The sequence below is a fragment of the Nerophis lumbriciformis genome, linkage group LG14 (assembly GCF_033978685.3).
Source record: "Nerophis lumbriciformis linkage group LG14, RoL_Nlum_v2.1, whole genome shotgun sequence".
Classification (NCBI taxonomy): Eukaryota; Metazoa; Chordata; class Actinopteri; order Syngnathiformes; family Syngnathidae; genus Nerophis; species Nerophis lumbriciformis.
In genome coordinates this window covers 15,165,074-15,180,630 of record NC_084561.2, presented here as the reverse complement: position 1 = coordinate 15,180,630, position 15,557 = coordinate 15,165,074, and the positions used below count along the sequence as shown (strand labels likewise).

Sequence of the window (15,557 nt, the reverse complement as noted above, 5' to 3'; positions counted from 1 at the left end):
CATTTAGTGGTCAATTGTACGAAATATGTACTGTACTGTGCAATCTACTAATAAAAGTTTCAATCGATCAATCAAAAAGCTAATGCTAATGACGCTAGCGTCATTACATTACAATAGCACGTACAAAAATATGCATGAAAATACTCCTATAGACATCACACATCGGACGGTTTAATAAGTATGAACAGTTTTAGTTATATTGTAAAACTTACAAACGTTGCTTGGAGTGATGGATGAAGAATCCATACGAGTGTAACGCTATGGACGACTAGAAGACAGCTGAAAGCACTAAATGGAAGGACACTGCAGCACCTGCAGGGAGGGTACTTGTCCAAAAGATGGCGCCGTAGCACAAACAATAAAACACATTCTCAGTATATTTGCTTGGCTTTTTTTTTTTAACTCTTTTGGTCGTCCGGAAGGAAAATCCATTAATTAGCCGTACTGTCTTATGGATTTAAAGTGTAGGAAAAATGTAGCGGCTTATAGTTAATTTAAGGTACTATTGACTTTGTTTTGATCAAACAATTGTATGTAATAAATATTTAATCAAGAGATACGGATGTTTCGATCAGGGCCTTATGCTACAGATTCCCATCTTCCTCGGGTGATGTATTAACCGTAATTTTTTAAATGTATTATAGTATGTGCTATTGACAGTTTAACAATATCAAGAAAATTATTCTCTTTAATTATACAGAATTGTTTCATCAAAACCAAATTAATAGCAGCCAATGCTGTGTCTACTTATAAGATGTCTATGCATGAGACAGCAAGCATTTGATGGAAGGGGTTAACGGCTTGAAAATAAACTTTATTCCCTCGGAGTTTGTGAGGCCAAAGAGATATGATCCTTTCTGATATAGTATGTGAAATCAATGTGTTTTCTTTTATTTAATGTCAGACTAATTGTAAGTTCTGTTTTTCTTATTTATTAGTTATGACGGCATTATTTTGGCATTGTTTTCGGCATCGTTGTTAACGAGAAGAAGGCGTGGCTGAAATAAATGTCTGTGTGAGAAAAAGGAACAATTTGAGCCTTGATTAAGACCTCGGAGGGAGTAACAAATATGTTTTTAGCAATTTTAATTTTGACAGTACCACATAAGACATGTTTTAATTGCTGATGCGTTTTAATTGATTTTTAAAATGCGCCAGAAAATAACCCCGTTTTTTTATACTGTCGATGTGATTAGGTCGTAAATGTGTTCCTGTATAGTATTTCTCCGGCAATGGTCATGTGGTGAGATCACTTATGGTATTTTCAGAGGTCATCATTGAAGTCGGACATCATTGAAGGCCTAGGTGGGAAACGCACGGCTCGCCACTTTTTTGATTGCTTGATTGAGACTTTTATTAGTGGATTGCACAGTACAGTACATATTCCGTACAATGGACCACTAAATGGTAACACCCGAATAAGTTTTTCAACTTGTTTAAGTCAGGGTCCACGTTAATCAATTCATGGTACAAATATATACTATCAGCAAATTACAGTCATCACACAAGTTAATTATCAGAGTATATACATTGAATTATTTATATTATTTACAATCCGGGGTGTGGGACGTGGAGGGGGTTAGGTTTGGTTGATATTAGCACTTCAGTCATCAACATTTATGTCATCTGAGAAATGGACATTGTAACAGTGTAGGTCTGACTTGGTAGGATATGTACAGCAAGCAGTGAACATAGTGAGCTCAGAAAGCATAAGAACAAGTATATACTTTTGATTATTTACAATCCGGGGAGGTGGGATGTGGTGGGGGGAGGGTGTTAGTCCAGGGTTGTAGTTGCCTGGAAGTGTTCTTTTAGTGTGGTTTTGAAGGAGGATAGAGATGCACTTTTTTTTACACCTGTTGGGAGTGCATTCCATATTGATGTGGCATAGAAGGAGAATGAGTTAAGACATTTGTTAGATCGGAATCTGGGTTTAACGTGGTGTGTGGCACTCCCCCTGGTGTTGTGGTTATGGCGGTCATTTACGTTAAGGAAGTAGTTTGATATGTACTTCGATATCAGGGAGGTGTAGCGAATATTATAGACTAGGCTCAGTGCAAGTTGTTTTACTCTGTCCTCCACCCTGAGCCAGCCCACTTTGTAGAAGTGGGTAGGAGTGAGGTGTGATCTGGGGTGGAGGTCTAGAAGTAACCCGACTAGCTTGTTCTGGGATGTTTGGAGTCTAGATTTGAGGGTTTTGGAGGTGCTAGGGTACCAGGAGGTGCATGCGTAATCGAAAAAGGGTTGAATAAGAGTTCCCGCTAGAATCTTCATGGTGCTTTTGTTGACCAGAGAGGAGATTCTTTAGAGAAATCTTGTTCGTTGGTTGACCTTTTTGATTACCTTGGTTGCCATTTTATCACAGGAAAGATTAGCCTCTAGAATGGAACCTAGGTAGGTGACCTCATCTTTCCTGGTGATACCAATGTCATCCACTTTAATAGTGAAGTCATTGACTTTCTAAAGTTTGATTTGGGACCCAAATAGGATGGATTCCGTTTTACCTAAGTGTATGGATAGCTGATGCGTTTTAATTGATTTTTTAAATGCGCCAGAAAACAACCCCGTTTTTTTATACTGTCGATGTGATTAAGTCGTAAATGTGTTCCTGTATAGTATTTCTCCGGCAATGGTCATGTGGTGACATCAGTTATGGTATTTTCAGAGGTCATCATTGAAGTCGGACATCACTGAAGGCCTAGGTGGGAAACGCTTTTTTGAAACGTGCTTTGTGGAGCTCCCCCTGGTGTTGTGGTTATGGCGGTCATTTACGTTATGGAAGTAGTTTGACATTTACTTCGGTATCAAGGAGGTGTAGCGAATATTATAGACTAGGCTCAGTGCAAGTTGTTTTACTCTGTCCTCCACCCTGAGCCAGCCCACTTTGGAGAAGTGGGTAGGAGTGAGGTGTGATCTAGGGTGGATGTCTAGAAGTAACCTGACTAGCTTGTTCTGGGATGTTTGGAGTCTAGATTTGAGGGTTTTGGAGATGCACTTTCTTTTACACCTGTTGGGAGTGCATTCCATATTGATGTGGCATAGAAGGAGAATGAGTTAAGACCTTTGTTAGATCGGAATCTGGGTTTAACGTGGTTAGTGGAGATCCCCCTGGTGTTGTGGTTATGGCGGTCATTTACGTTATGGAAGTAGTTTGACATGTACTTCGATATCAGGGAGGTGTAGCGAATATTATAGACTAGGCTCAGTGCAAGTTGTTTTACTCTGTCCTCCACCCTGAGCCAGCCGACTTTGGAGAAGTGGGTAGGAGTGAGGTGTGATCCAGGGTGGAGGTCTAGAAGTAACCTGACTAGCTTGATCTGGGATGTTTGGAGTCTAGATTTGAGGGTTTTGGAGATGCACTTTCTTTTACACCTGTTGGGAGTGCATTCCATATTGATGTGGCATAGAAGGAGAATGAGTTAAGACCTTTGTTAGATCGGAATCTGGGTTTAACGTGGTTTGTGGAGCTCCCCCTGGTGTTGTGGTTATGGCGGTCATTTACCACTGGTGTGGTCGCTGTTGTTTTTGACTTGAGAAAATATATTTGTAGGCCTTGGGCTTTCCATATAGGATCACAGAAACTATGGCGCAAGGTCCGAATCATTGTGCGCTTGGCCTTTCAAAGGCTACCATGGTTTCTGTCGTCCTTCAGTTTTATAGGAATTCACTAAATTTTTTATGTGTGTGTGTGTGTATGTGTTCCATGGTACCATACATTTGTTTGTGATAGTACTGTAGCTTTAAGCATTCTGGGCAATAGGTCTACATTATGACCCGAAAACTTGTACGTAGAAAGATTTGCGGGGGAGGGAGAATAAAATAACTATTTTTTTTCTGTGACCAAAAGTGCAGCCTTTATGCGTCCAAGGGCATGGCATTGTTGGGTTCACAGTGCCGGGCCACGGGGTTGTGTGAACATGAAATATCTTCTTTTATGTGTCGTTTTTTCATTACCTTCCTTTCTCTCCCTCGCTGCTTTCCTCCAATGGTTTTCTTTGATGGTTTCGTCTGGCTTGAATTGCTCTCTTTTTGTGTGTGTGTGTGTGTCTTTTCGTACGTACTACGAACTCACAATGTTTATATTGTGTCTGCTCGCACTTCATCATTACGAGGGTGTTTCCATCTGCGTCAGAATTTGGGTCGGAACCAAATTTGAACCTTCGACGTTTTTTGCGAGGGACGCTCGCGCCTTTGTCGGACAAAAGGGGGGGAGGGCCGCCGTTCGGAGAAGTTGTTCCCGTTCTAAGGGTAGCTCCTCGTCTCATTTCCTTTCAAAACAAACCGCTCATCATTCCAGTCATTAGAGCTGATCTTTTTTTTTTTTTTTTTTTTTTTTTTTTGACGATAACAAAGAAAGCGAGTGTAACAACTTTGTCCTCCCACCTCACCCCACCGCTCTCTTTGTCTGTTTGCAGGGCCTGTTCATCTTCCTGATATATGGGGTGTACAACACAGAGGTAAGTCTGCATTGTGTCTCAAGGCTGTCGCAGTGAACGAGAGAAATGACAAGTTTCTGATGGGTTCCATGGTTAAAAGCTGTGCCGGTTGAGGAGGAGGGGGGAGTGTGTGTGATGGTTGATGGTTAGAGGAGGGCTGGGATGCAAGGGAAGGGGGTGTGGGGGCAGGGGCGGGGGGCGTCGTTTCCACGCAAGCGTCCCACTGCCCTTCATGCCTGGACTAACTTATATGCATCCGAGTCCGACCATTAAACACTGACACTCCGCCGGTTCTCAGCCGCTCATTGCTCACCTACATTGGCTAATATTTCACTGCCTCTTTAAGTTTTTTAAACTCGCCGTCCTCCATTTAGAATCCTGACAAAGCCGCCGGCCGAGGGCCTGGCGAGGTTTTCCCCGGCGTGGTTCTCGACGTGGAGAAACGTGACGCCACGAAGGAGCGGGAACATGTCATATTGAGATGCTGCGGTATTACCATTTAGATTTGCCTTGGCGCACCGGCGACGTAGAATGACGCAATTTGATGGATGAGCCGCGCGTCTCGACAATCGGTCTTGTCGGAAACTGCCTGTGTTCGGAAAATTACTTCAAAAAAGTAATCAATTACAGTTAGAGATGTCCGATAATGGCTTTTTTGCCGATATCCGATATTGTCCAACTCTTAATTACCGATTCTGATATCAACCGATACCGATGTATACAGTCGTGGAATTAACACATTATTATGCCTAATTTTGTTGTGATGCCCCGCAATGTAACAAGGTTTTCCAAAATAAATCAACTCAAGTAATGGAAAAAAATGCCAACATGGCACTGCCATATTTATTATTGAAGTCACAAAGTGCATTATTTTTTTTTAACATTATTTGGACTTTCCCTGATTACATGGCAACAGCTGTTTCTAAGGGAGGGGGGTCGTAAACAGCCATCGCCTTTGACTACAAAACAGTTCAAAGAAAAGGTTGTAAAAAAGTTCAAAGAAAAGGGGTTTGGAGGGGAGTCAAGCCCCGCTTCCTCTCCGCTTTGTAGATCTCGGGTCAAGACAAAATCTTCCTGTGGATTACAATAGAAGAAAGAAACCCACGCCTTCATGTCGCTTTATCATACACAGTGGAGTTTTACAAGCCTGCTGCTTGGTAGGATCAAAGACAGCTTTTGTCTGCTCGCCGGGAACTCATTGAAACACAAAGTTTTGTGATAACTTAGATACAATTATTCTGACAATATACCTCGGAGGAACGTGTTTTTTTTAGTTTTTTTTGCCGTACGAGAACATGACGAAGCATATGTCGTGCTGGGCTTCACTGTGGCTGCAGTGGGAGACGAGGAAAGACTGATGTGTTGTTTTCTTTGATGTTGATAACGATCCAATGTTATGCAGAGGTGTACTTGTAACAATTTAAAAGACAAATTATAGCATTTATCAGGGGTGTGGAAAAAAAAATCACTTTTCGAATGAATCATGATTCGTATTTGTAACTAGAGATGTCCGATAATGGCTTTTTTGACGATATTCCAATATTGTCCAACTCTTAATTACCGATTCCGATATCAACCGATACCGATATATACAGTCGTGGAATTAACACATTATTATGTCTAATTTTGTTGTGATGCCCCGCTGGATGCATTACACAATGCAACAAGGTTTTCCAAAATAAATCAACTCAAGTTATGGAAAAAAAATGCCAACATGGCACTGCCATATTTATTATTGAAGTCACAAAGTGCATTATTTTTTTTAACATTATTTGGATTTTCCCTGATTACATGGCAACAGCTGTTTCTAAGGGAGGGGGGTCGTAAACAGCCATCACCTTTGACTACAAAACAGTTCAAAGAAAAGGTTGTAAAAGAGTTCAAAGAAAAGGTGTTTGGAGGGGAGTCAGGCCCTGCTTCCTCTCCTTTTTGTAGATCTCGTGTCAAGACAAAATCTTCCTGTGGATTACAATAGAAGAAAGAAACTGACACTTTCATGTCGCTTCCCATCGTACACAGTGGAGTTTTACAAGCCTGCTGCTTGGTAGGATCAAAGACAGCTTTTGTCTGCTCGCCGGGAACTCATTGAAACACAAAGTTTTGTGATAACTTACAGTAGATACAATTATTCTGACAATATACCTCGGAGGAACATGTTCTTTTTAGTTTTTTTGCCGTACGAGAACATGACAAAGCGTATGTCGCGCTGGGCTTCACTGTGGCTGCAGTGGGAGACGAGGAAAGATTGATGTGTTGTTTTCTTTGATGTTGATAACAATACAATGTTATGCAGAGGTGTAATTGTAACAATTTAAAAGACAAATTATAGCATTTTTCAGGGGTGTGGAAAAAAATCACTTTTCGAATGAATCGTGATTCGTATTTGTAACTAGAGATGTCCGATAATGGCTTTTTTGACGATATTCCGATATTGTCCAACTCTTTATTACCGATTCCGATATCAACCGATACCGATATATACAGTCGTGGAATTAACACATTATTATGTCTAATTTTGTTGTGATGCCCCGCTGGATGCATTACACAATGTAACAAGGTTTTCCAAAATAAATCAACTCAAGTTATGGAAAAAAATGCCAACATGGCACTGCCATATTTATTATTGAAGTCACAAAGTGCAATATTTTTTTTAACATTATTTGGACTTTCCCTGATTACATGGCAACAGCTGTTTCTAAGGGAGGGGGGTCGTAAACAGCCATCACTTTTGACTACAAAACAGTTCAAAGAAAAAGTTGTAAAAGAGTTAAAAGAAAAGGTGTTTGGAGGGGAGTCAGGCCCCGCTTCCTCTCCGCTTTGTAGATCTCGGGTCAAGACAAAATCTTCCTGTGGATTACAATAGAAGAAAGAAACCCACGCCTTCATGTCGCTTTATCATACACAGCGGAGTTTTACAAGCCTGCTGCTTGGTAGGATCAAAGACAGCTTTTGTCTGCTCGCCGGGAACTCATTGAAACACAAAGTTTTGTGATAACTTAGATACAATTATTCTGACAATATACCTCGGAGGAACGTGTTTTTTTTAGTTTTTTTTGCCGTACGAGAACATGACGAAGCATATGTCGTGCTGGGCTTCACTGTGGCTGCAGTGGGAGACGAGGAAAGACTGATGTGTTGTTTTCTTTGATGTTGATAACGATCCAATGTTATGCAGAGGTGTACTTGTAACAATTTAAAAGACAAATTATAGCATTTATCAGGGGTGTGGAAAAAAAAATCACTTTTCGAATGAATCATGATTCGTATTTGTAACTAGAGATGTCCGATAATGGCTTTTTTGACGATATTCCAATATTGTCCAACTCTTAATTACCGATTCCGATATCAACCGATACCGATATATACAGTCGTGGAATTAACACATTATTATGTCTAATTTTGTTGTGATGCCCCGCTGGATGCATTACACAATGCAACAAGGTTTTCCAAAATAAATCAACTCAAGTTATGGAAAAAAAATGCCAACATGGCACTGCCATATTTATTATTGAAGTCACAAAGTGCATTATTTTTTTTAACATTATTTGGATTTTCCCTGATTACATGGCAACAGCTGTTTCTAAGGGAGGGGGGTCGTAAACAGCCATCACCTTTGACTACAAAACAGTTCAAAGAAAAGGTTGTAAAAGAGTTCAAAGAAAAGGTGTTTGGAGGGGAGTCAGGCCCTGCTTCCTCTCCTTTTTGTAGATCTCGTGTCAAGACAAAATCTTCCTGTGGATTACAATAGAAGAAAGAAACTGACACTTTCATGTCGCTTCCCATCGTACACAGTGGAGTTTTACAAGCCTGCTGCTTGGTAGGATCAAAGACAGCTTTTGTCTGCTCGCCGGGAACTCATTGAAACACAAAGTTTTGTGATAACTTACAGTAGATACAATTATTCTGACAATATACCTCGGAGGAACATGTTCTTTTTAGTTTTTTTGCCGTACGAGAACATGACAAAGCGTATGTCGCGCTGGGCTTCACTGTGGCTGCAGTGGGAGACGAGGAAAGATTGATGTGTTGTTTTCTTTGATGTTGATAACAATACAATGTTATGCAGAGGTGTAATTGTAACAATTTAAAAGACAAATTATAGCATTTTTCAGGGGTGTGGAAAAAAATCACTTTTCGAATGAATCGTGATTCGTATTTGTAACTAGAGATGTCCGATAATGGCTTTTTTGACGATATTCCGATATTGTCCAACTCTTTATTACCGATTCCGATATCAACCGATACCGATATATACAGTCGTGGAATTAACACATTATTATGTCTAATTTTGTTGTGATGCCCCGCTGGATGCATTACACAATGTAACAAGGTTTTCCAAAATAAATCAACTCAAGTTATGGAAAAAAATGCCAACATGGCACTGCCATATTTATTATTGAAGTCACAAAGTGCAATATTTTTTTTAACATTATTTGGACTTTCCCTGATTACATGGCAACAGCTGTTTCTAAGGGAGGGGGGTCGTAAACAGCCATCACTTTTGACTACAAAACAGTTCAAAGAAAAAGTTGTAAAAGAGTTAAAAGAAAAGGTGTTTGGAGGGGAGTCAGGCCCCGCTTCCTCTCCGCTTTGTAGATCTCGGGTCAAGACAAAATCTTCCTGTGGATTACAATAGAAGAAAGAAACCCACGCCTTCATGTCGCTTTATCATACACAGCGGAGTTTTACAAGCCTGCTGCTTGGTAGGATCAAAGACAGCTTTTGTCTGCTCGCCGGGAACTCATTGAAACACAAAGTTTTGTGATAACTTAGATACAATTATTCTGACAATATACCTCGGAGGAACATGGTTTTTTTAGGTTTTTTTGCCGTACGAGAACATGACGAAGCGTATGTCGCGCTGGGCTTCACTGTGGCTGCAGTGGGAGACGAGGAAAGATTGATGTGTTGTTTTCTTTGATGTTGATAACGATACAATGTTATGCAGAGGTGTACTTGTAACAATTTAAAAGACAAATTATAGCATTTATCAGGGGTGTGGAAAAAAATCACTTTTCGAATGAATCGTGATTCGTATTTGTAACTAGAGATGTCCGATAATGGCTTTTTTGCCGAAATTCCGATATTGTCCAACTCTTAATTACTGATTCCGATATCAACCGATACCGATATATACAGTCGTGGAATTAACACATTATTATGTCTAATTTTGTTGTGATGCCCCGCTGGATGCATTACACAATGTAACAAGGTTTTCCAAAATAAATCAACTCAAGTTATGGAAAAAAATGCCAACATGGCACTGCCATATTTATTATTGAAGTCACAAAGTGCATTATTTTTTTTAACATTATTTGGACTTTCCCTGATTACATGGCAACAGCTGTTTCTAAGGGAGGGGGGTCGTAAACAGCCATCACCTTTGACTACAAAACAGTTCAAAGAAAAGGTTGTAAAAGAGTTCAAAGAAAAGGTGTTTGGAGGGGAGTCAGGCCCTGCTTCCTCTCCTTTTTGTAGATATCGGGTCAAGACAAAATCTTCCTGTGGATTACAATAGAAGAAAGAAACCCACGCCTTCATGTCGCTTTATCGTACACAGTGGAGTTTTGCAAGCCTGCTGCTTGGTAGGATCAAAGACAGCTTTTGTCTGCTCGCCGGGAACTCATTGAAACATAAAGTTTTGTGATAACTTAGATACAATTATTCTGACAATATACCTCGGAGGAACATGTTTTTTTTTAGGTTTTTTTGCCGTACGAGAACATGACGAAGCGTATGTCGCGCTGGGCTTCACTGTGGCTGCAGTGGGAGACGAGGATAGATTGATGTGTTGTTTTCTTTGATGTTGATAACGATACAATGTTATGCAGAGGTGTACTTGTAACAATTTAAAAGACAAATTATAGCATTTATCAGAAAAAAATCACTTTTCGAATCGTGATTCGTATTTGTAACTAGAGATGTCCGATAATGGCTTTTTTTTGGTCGATATTCCGATATTGTCCAACTCTTAATTACCTATTCCGATATCAACCGATACCGATATATACAGTCGTGGAATTAACACATTATTATGCTTAATTTTGTTGTGATGCCCCGCTGGATGCATTAAACAATGTAACAAGGTTTTCCAAAATAGATCAACTCAAGTTATGTATATTTATTATTGAAGTCACAAAGTGCATTTTTTTTTTTTAACATGCCTCAAAACAGCAGTTTGGAATTTGGGACATGCTCTCCCTGAGAGCATGTGGAGGTTGAGGGGTGCGGGGTTGAGGGTGGGCGGGGGGTGTATATTGTAGCGTCCCGGTATAGTTAGTGCTGCAAGGGTTTCTGGGTATTTGTTCTGTTGTGTTGATGTCGTGTTACGGTGCGGATGTTCTCCTGAAATGTGTTTATCATTCTTGTTTGGTGTGGGTTCACAGTGTGGCGCATATTTGTAACGGTGTTAAAGTTGTTTATACGGCCACCCTTAGTGTGACCTGTATGGCTCTTGACCAAGTATGAATTGCATTCACTTGTGTGTGTGAAAAGTCGTAGATATTATGTGACTGGGCCGGCATGCAAAGGCAGTGCCTTTAAGGTTTATTGGCGCTCTGTACTTCTCTCTACGTCCGTGTACACAGCGGCGTTTTAAAAAGTCATACATTTTACGATAATTTCCGATATTACATTTTAAAGCATTTATCGGCCGATAATTTCGGCAGTCCGATATTATCGGACATCTCTAGCTGGTACTTAAAAATATGGTTAGTAATAGTTATTCATCCAGTCCTCCATCATTCTTCTTCCAATTGTCATAGTCTTTTGTTTTAGCATGAACCTCCACTTGCATCTGTTGCATGCTTTGTCTTCACTTTCCTCAAGTCCTCTCTGCGCTCGAGGATCTTGTCCTTCAGTCAAAGACGAGACACTGACAGTCCAGAGGCAGGCAAGGGCTGACCCTTCGTGCCGTAAAATAAATCAACGCCGCATTCTTGCTTAAGTGGCTTTTTTTTTTTCGTGCTTTCAAATTCATTTTCTTAAACTCCGGGCTGTCCTTGACCTTAAGGTTGTCACAATTTCTGAGTAATATCTGAAGATATTCCAGGTCGATGGGATATCTAGGACCAGCATATTTTCGGTACAATGGATTTAGTTTTTAATGAGTGTTGAAAGATTTTAGGATTCACCTCTGGCATTTTAAAGAAAAATATGTTCCTCAAAAACATTCACTCTATAAAATGCATTTACATGACCTCTTTCACAGAGCTGGCAAATGTTGAGTAGTTGATAAAAATTGGCATAGTTTCCTAAGGTCAGAAATGTCTCCAAATCAGTCGGTAACTTCTACTTCTAGCAGTTTCCATGTTTTCCATAACCCACACACCTAAAATACTTCGAATATGTTCTCGAACCCTGATAAAAATTTGACTTATTGAAAGATGCACATTTTTAGCTGCTGTATTTTTTATGGGGTGTACCAATTAGGGTTGTCTTGATACCAATATTTTGGTACCGGTACCAAAATGTATTTCAATACTTTTCTAAATAAAGGGTACTTTATTTTCCTGGCTTTATTTTAACAACAAATCTTATGATATATTGAATATAGGTTTCTTATTGCAATCAAATAATAATTTTGGCATTAAATAACGTAGTGAACATACGAGACAACTTGTCTTTTATTAGTAAGTAAGCAAACAGAGGCTCCTAAATGGGCTGTTGACGTATGCAGTAACATTTTGAGTCATTTGTCATTCTATTACTTTGTCAAAAATGTGAGGGACAAGCGGTAGAAAACTGATGGATTCTTAATATTTGTTAAAGGCCGACTGAATTGCGATTTTCTTATTTAAACGGGGATAGCAGGTCCATTCTATGTGTCATACTTGATCATTTCGCGATATTGCCATATTTTTGCTGAAAGGATTTAGTAGAGAACATCGATGATAAAGTTCGCAACTTTTGGTCGCTGATAAAAAAAGCCTTGCCTGTACCGGAAGTAGTAGACGAGTAGCGTGACGTCACAGGTTGTGGAGCTCCTCACATCTGCACATTGTTTACAATCATGGCCACCAGCAGCGAGAGCGATTCGGACCGAGAAAGCGACGATTTCCCCATTAATTTGAGCGAGGATGAAAGATTTGTGAATGAGGAAAGTGAGAGTGAAGGACTAGAGGGAAGTGGGAGCGATTCAGATAGGGAAGATGCTGTGAGAGGCGGGTGGGGCCTGATATTCAGCTGGGAATGACTAAAACAGTAAATAAACACAAGACATATATATACTCTATTAGCCACAACACAACCAGGCTTATATTTAATATGCCACAAATTAATCCCGCATAACAAACACCTCCCCCCTCCCGTCCATATAACCCGCCAATACAACTCAAACACCTGCACAACACACTCAATCCCACAGCCCAAAGTACCGTTCACCTCCCCAAAGTTCATACAGCACATATATTTCCCCAAAGTCCCCAAAGTTACGTACGTGACATGCACATAGCGATCAAATGTTTGGAAGCCGCAGCTGCATGCGTACTCACGGTACCGTGTCTGCGTATCCAACTCAAAGTCTTCCTGGTAAGAGTCTCTGTTGTCCCAGTTCTCCACAGGCCAATGGTAAAGCTTGACTGTCATCTTTCGGGAATGTAAACAATGAAACACCGGCTGTGTTTGTGTTGCAATACACTGCTTCCCACCTACAGCTTTCTTCTTTGCTGTCTCCATTGTTCATTGAACAAATTGCAAAAGATTCACCAACACAGATGTCCAGAATACTGTGGAATTTTGCGATGAAAACAGACGTCTTAATAGCTGGCCACCATGCTGTCCCAAAATGTCCTCTACAATCCGTGACGTCACGCGCTGACGTCATCATACCGAGACGTTTTCAGCAGGATATTTTGCGCGAAATTTAAAATTGCACTTTAGTAAGATAACCCGGCCGTATTGGCATGTGTTGCAATGTTAAGATTTCATCATTGATGTATAAACTATCAGACTGCGTGGTCGGTAGTAGTGGGTTTCAGTAGGCCTTTAATTTACTTTAATATGTGGTTATTTTCTATTTTAACATGTTCTACTTACAGTTCCGTTAAAATGTAAGAAGCACTTATTCTTCTGTTGTTCGGATACTTACTTTTTGGGTGATATCACAAATTTGGGTATCAATCCGATACCAAGTAGTTACAGGTGTCATACATTGGTCATGTTTAAAATCTTCATATATCCAGAGACGTATTTCGTGATTTATAGACATAATAAAAAATAAAAAATGGAAAAAAACATTCTGGTGATAAAAAAAATCTCGATGTAATCATTGTAATATCGACTAAATACTTGATATCGTTTCAATCGATATCTATGGATCCACTCATTTAACATTCAGGAGCGCTAGCTTGTGGTTAGCGGTTAGCTATTGTATCCTCCTACGGTGTGTAGTGAAGCATGTTTAGCTATTCCTTGTCCTGCAGGGAGGATATTTGTAAAAAACATAGATTATTCGTCGCAATAGAGGCGAGGATTAGTGATTTACAATTAGCTAAAATACTATGGAGAAATGTTTGCCGCAAGCTAGCTATTAGCTAGCTATGCTTTAAAGCACCACTTGCAGGGCAGCGTTTTAGTGATTATAGCTCCATGTCAGAATAATTGTATCTAAGTTATCACAAAACTTTGTGTTACATTGAGTTCAGCTCGCCCTGCGAGAGGATAAAAACTGTCTTTGATCCTACCAAGCTTGTAAAACTCCACTGCGTACGATGGGAAGCGACATGAAGGCGTCGGTTTCTTTCTTCTATTGTAATCCACAGGAAGATTTTGTTTTGACCCGAGATCTACAAAGCGGAGAGGAAGCAGGGCCTGACTCCCCTCCAGACACCTTTCTTTTTAACTGTTTTGTGCCCAAAGGTAGCGGCTGTTTACGACCCCCTTCCTTTAGAAACAGCTGTTGCCATGTAATCAGGGAAAGATCAAATAAAAGAGGAGGCGTACAATATTTCGCCAGAGTGTGGTGGAGACTGTACAAGAGTACAGGCCAGACGTTTCTCCTCAAATTGAGCCAAATTTAATTATGTCTCTGTTTAATTCCTTGCTTCTTTGTCTGTTTAGTAAATGTCATCAGTGTTTGAACCTGACATATATATATTGGGATATACCCCGAGTAATTTATGTTCATTGGAGCCTTAGAATCTTGGACAATTTGCGTTTTACACAATTATACCTGTTCACAAACACTGCTGATCGTGAAATAACAAAAATGTTGGTGTTTGTATTTTTTTTGTGTGTGGTGTAGAAATTATTATTTAATTGATTAATATTGATTATTACAGTTCCTACACATGTTTGTTACATTCAAATTGAAATTACTGCTTGGTATGGAAAACGTGAAAATGATCAAATCTACAGTAGGAAGGGGATTCATATGGCCCCATTCGTCGCGATCTACCTGACACATGACACGTGACGAATTGGGATGTGCACCACCCACTTTAGCCACCAGTTGAGTGTTGAATATCTTAAAATGTCTTTTGTGGCAATTCCAACTTTGACCACAGGGTCGGTTTCTATGTAGAGTGGCATTTTCTATCCTTTTCAGCAGACTGCGTTGCAAAATAATTAACCCCCCCTCTCATCCTCTCACGCGAGATCCGCCCAGGAATGGGGTCATATGAATATTTTCCCGACTGTATGTTTTTCACCCCTTAAATATGATCACGGTTTTATGATTTAATGATCAGTCTTACTAAAATATATCCCTGATACATGTAAATGCATGTTGGTTTATTCCCAACATGCATACATTTACAATATGATGTATCACACTATTACAGCTTCTCATTACAGCATGTCCGAAAAGGAGTAAGAAGAAGCAGAGTTTATTTAAACCTACCCCTTTCCGTGTCGTAACAATTAATAACAGATTTGTTACTACTCATTCTGTAACACAACAATAAATATAAACAAATAGACGAATGAGTAAGTAAATCATTATTGAATACAAAAATAACAAGAAATGAAGTCTCATGAATAAATAGTTAAGAAATTTATGGTTCACAATATGAGATTAATAATATTATCTCTTTTTTTTTTTTTTTTTACCAAGGTTCAAGAATTTTATCGGGATTTTTCTTCTTTATACTTTGTGAACACTTTGAGTTTGAACAATTTTTT

At 39.7% G+C, this 15,557-nt stretch overlaps 1 protein-coding gene across 2 annotated transcripts in view; it reads left to right on the top strand.

Annotated features, from left to right (window-relative positions):
* LOC133616571 (adhesion G protein-coupled receptor D2) overlaps positions 1-15,557 on the top strand; it is a 314,512-nt gene that overhangs the window by 134,468 nt on the left and 164,487 nt on the right. For both annotated transcript variants that reach the window (XM_061976003.1, XM_061976002.1), the window contains one exon: positions 4,416-4,457. In XM_061976003.1, coding sequence (XP_061831987.1) covers positions 4,416-4,457 — 42 coding nt within the window. The remainder of the gene's footprint in view (positions 1-4,415; positions 4,458-15,557) is intronic.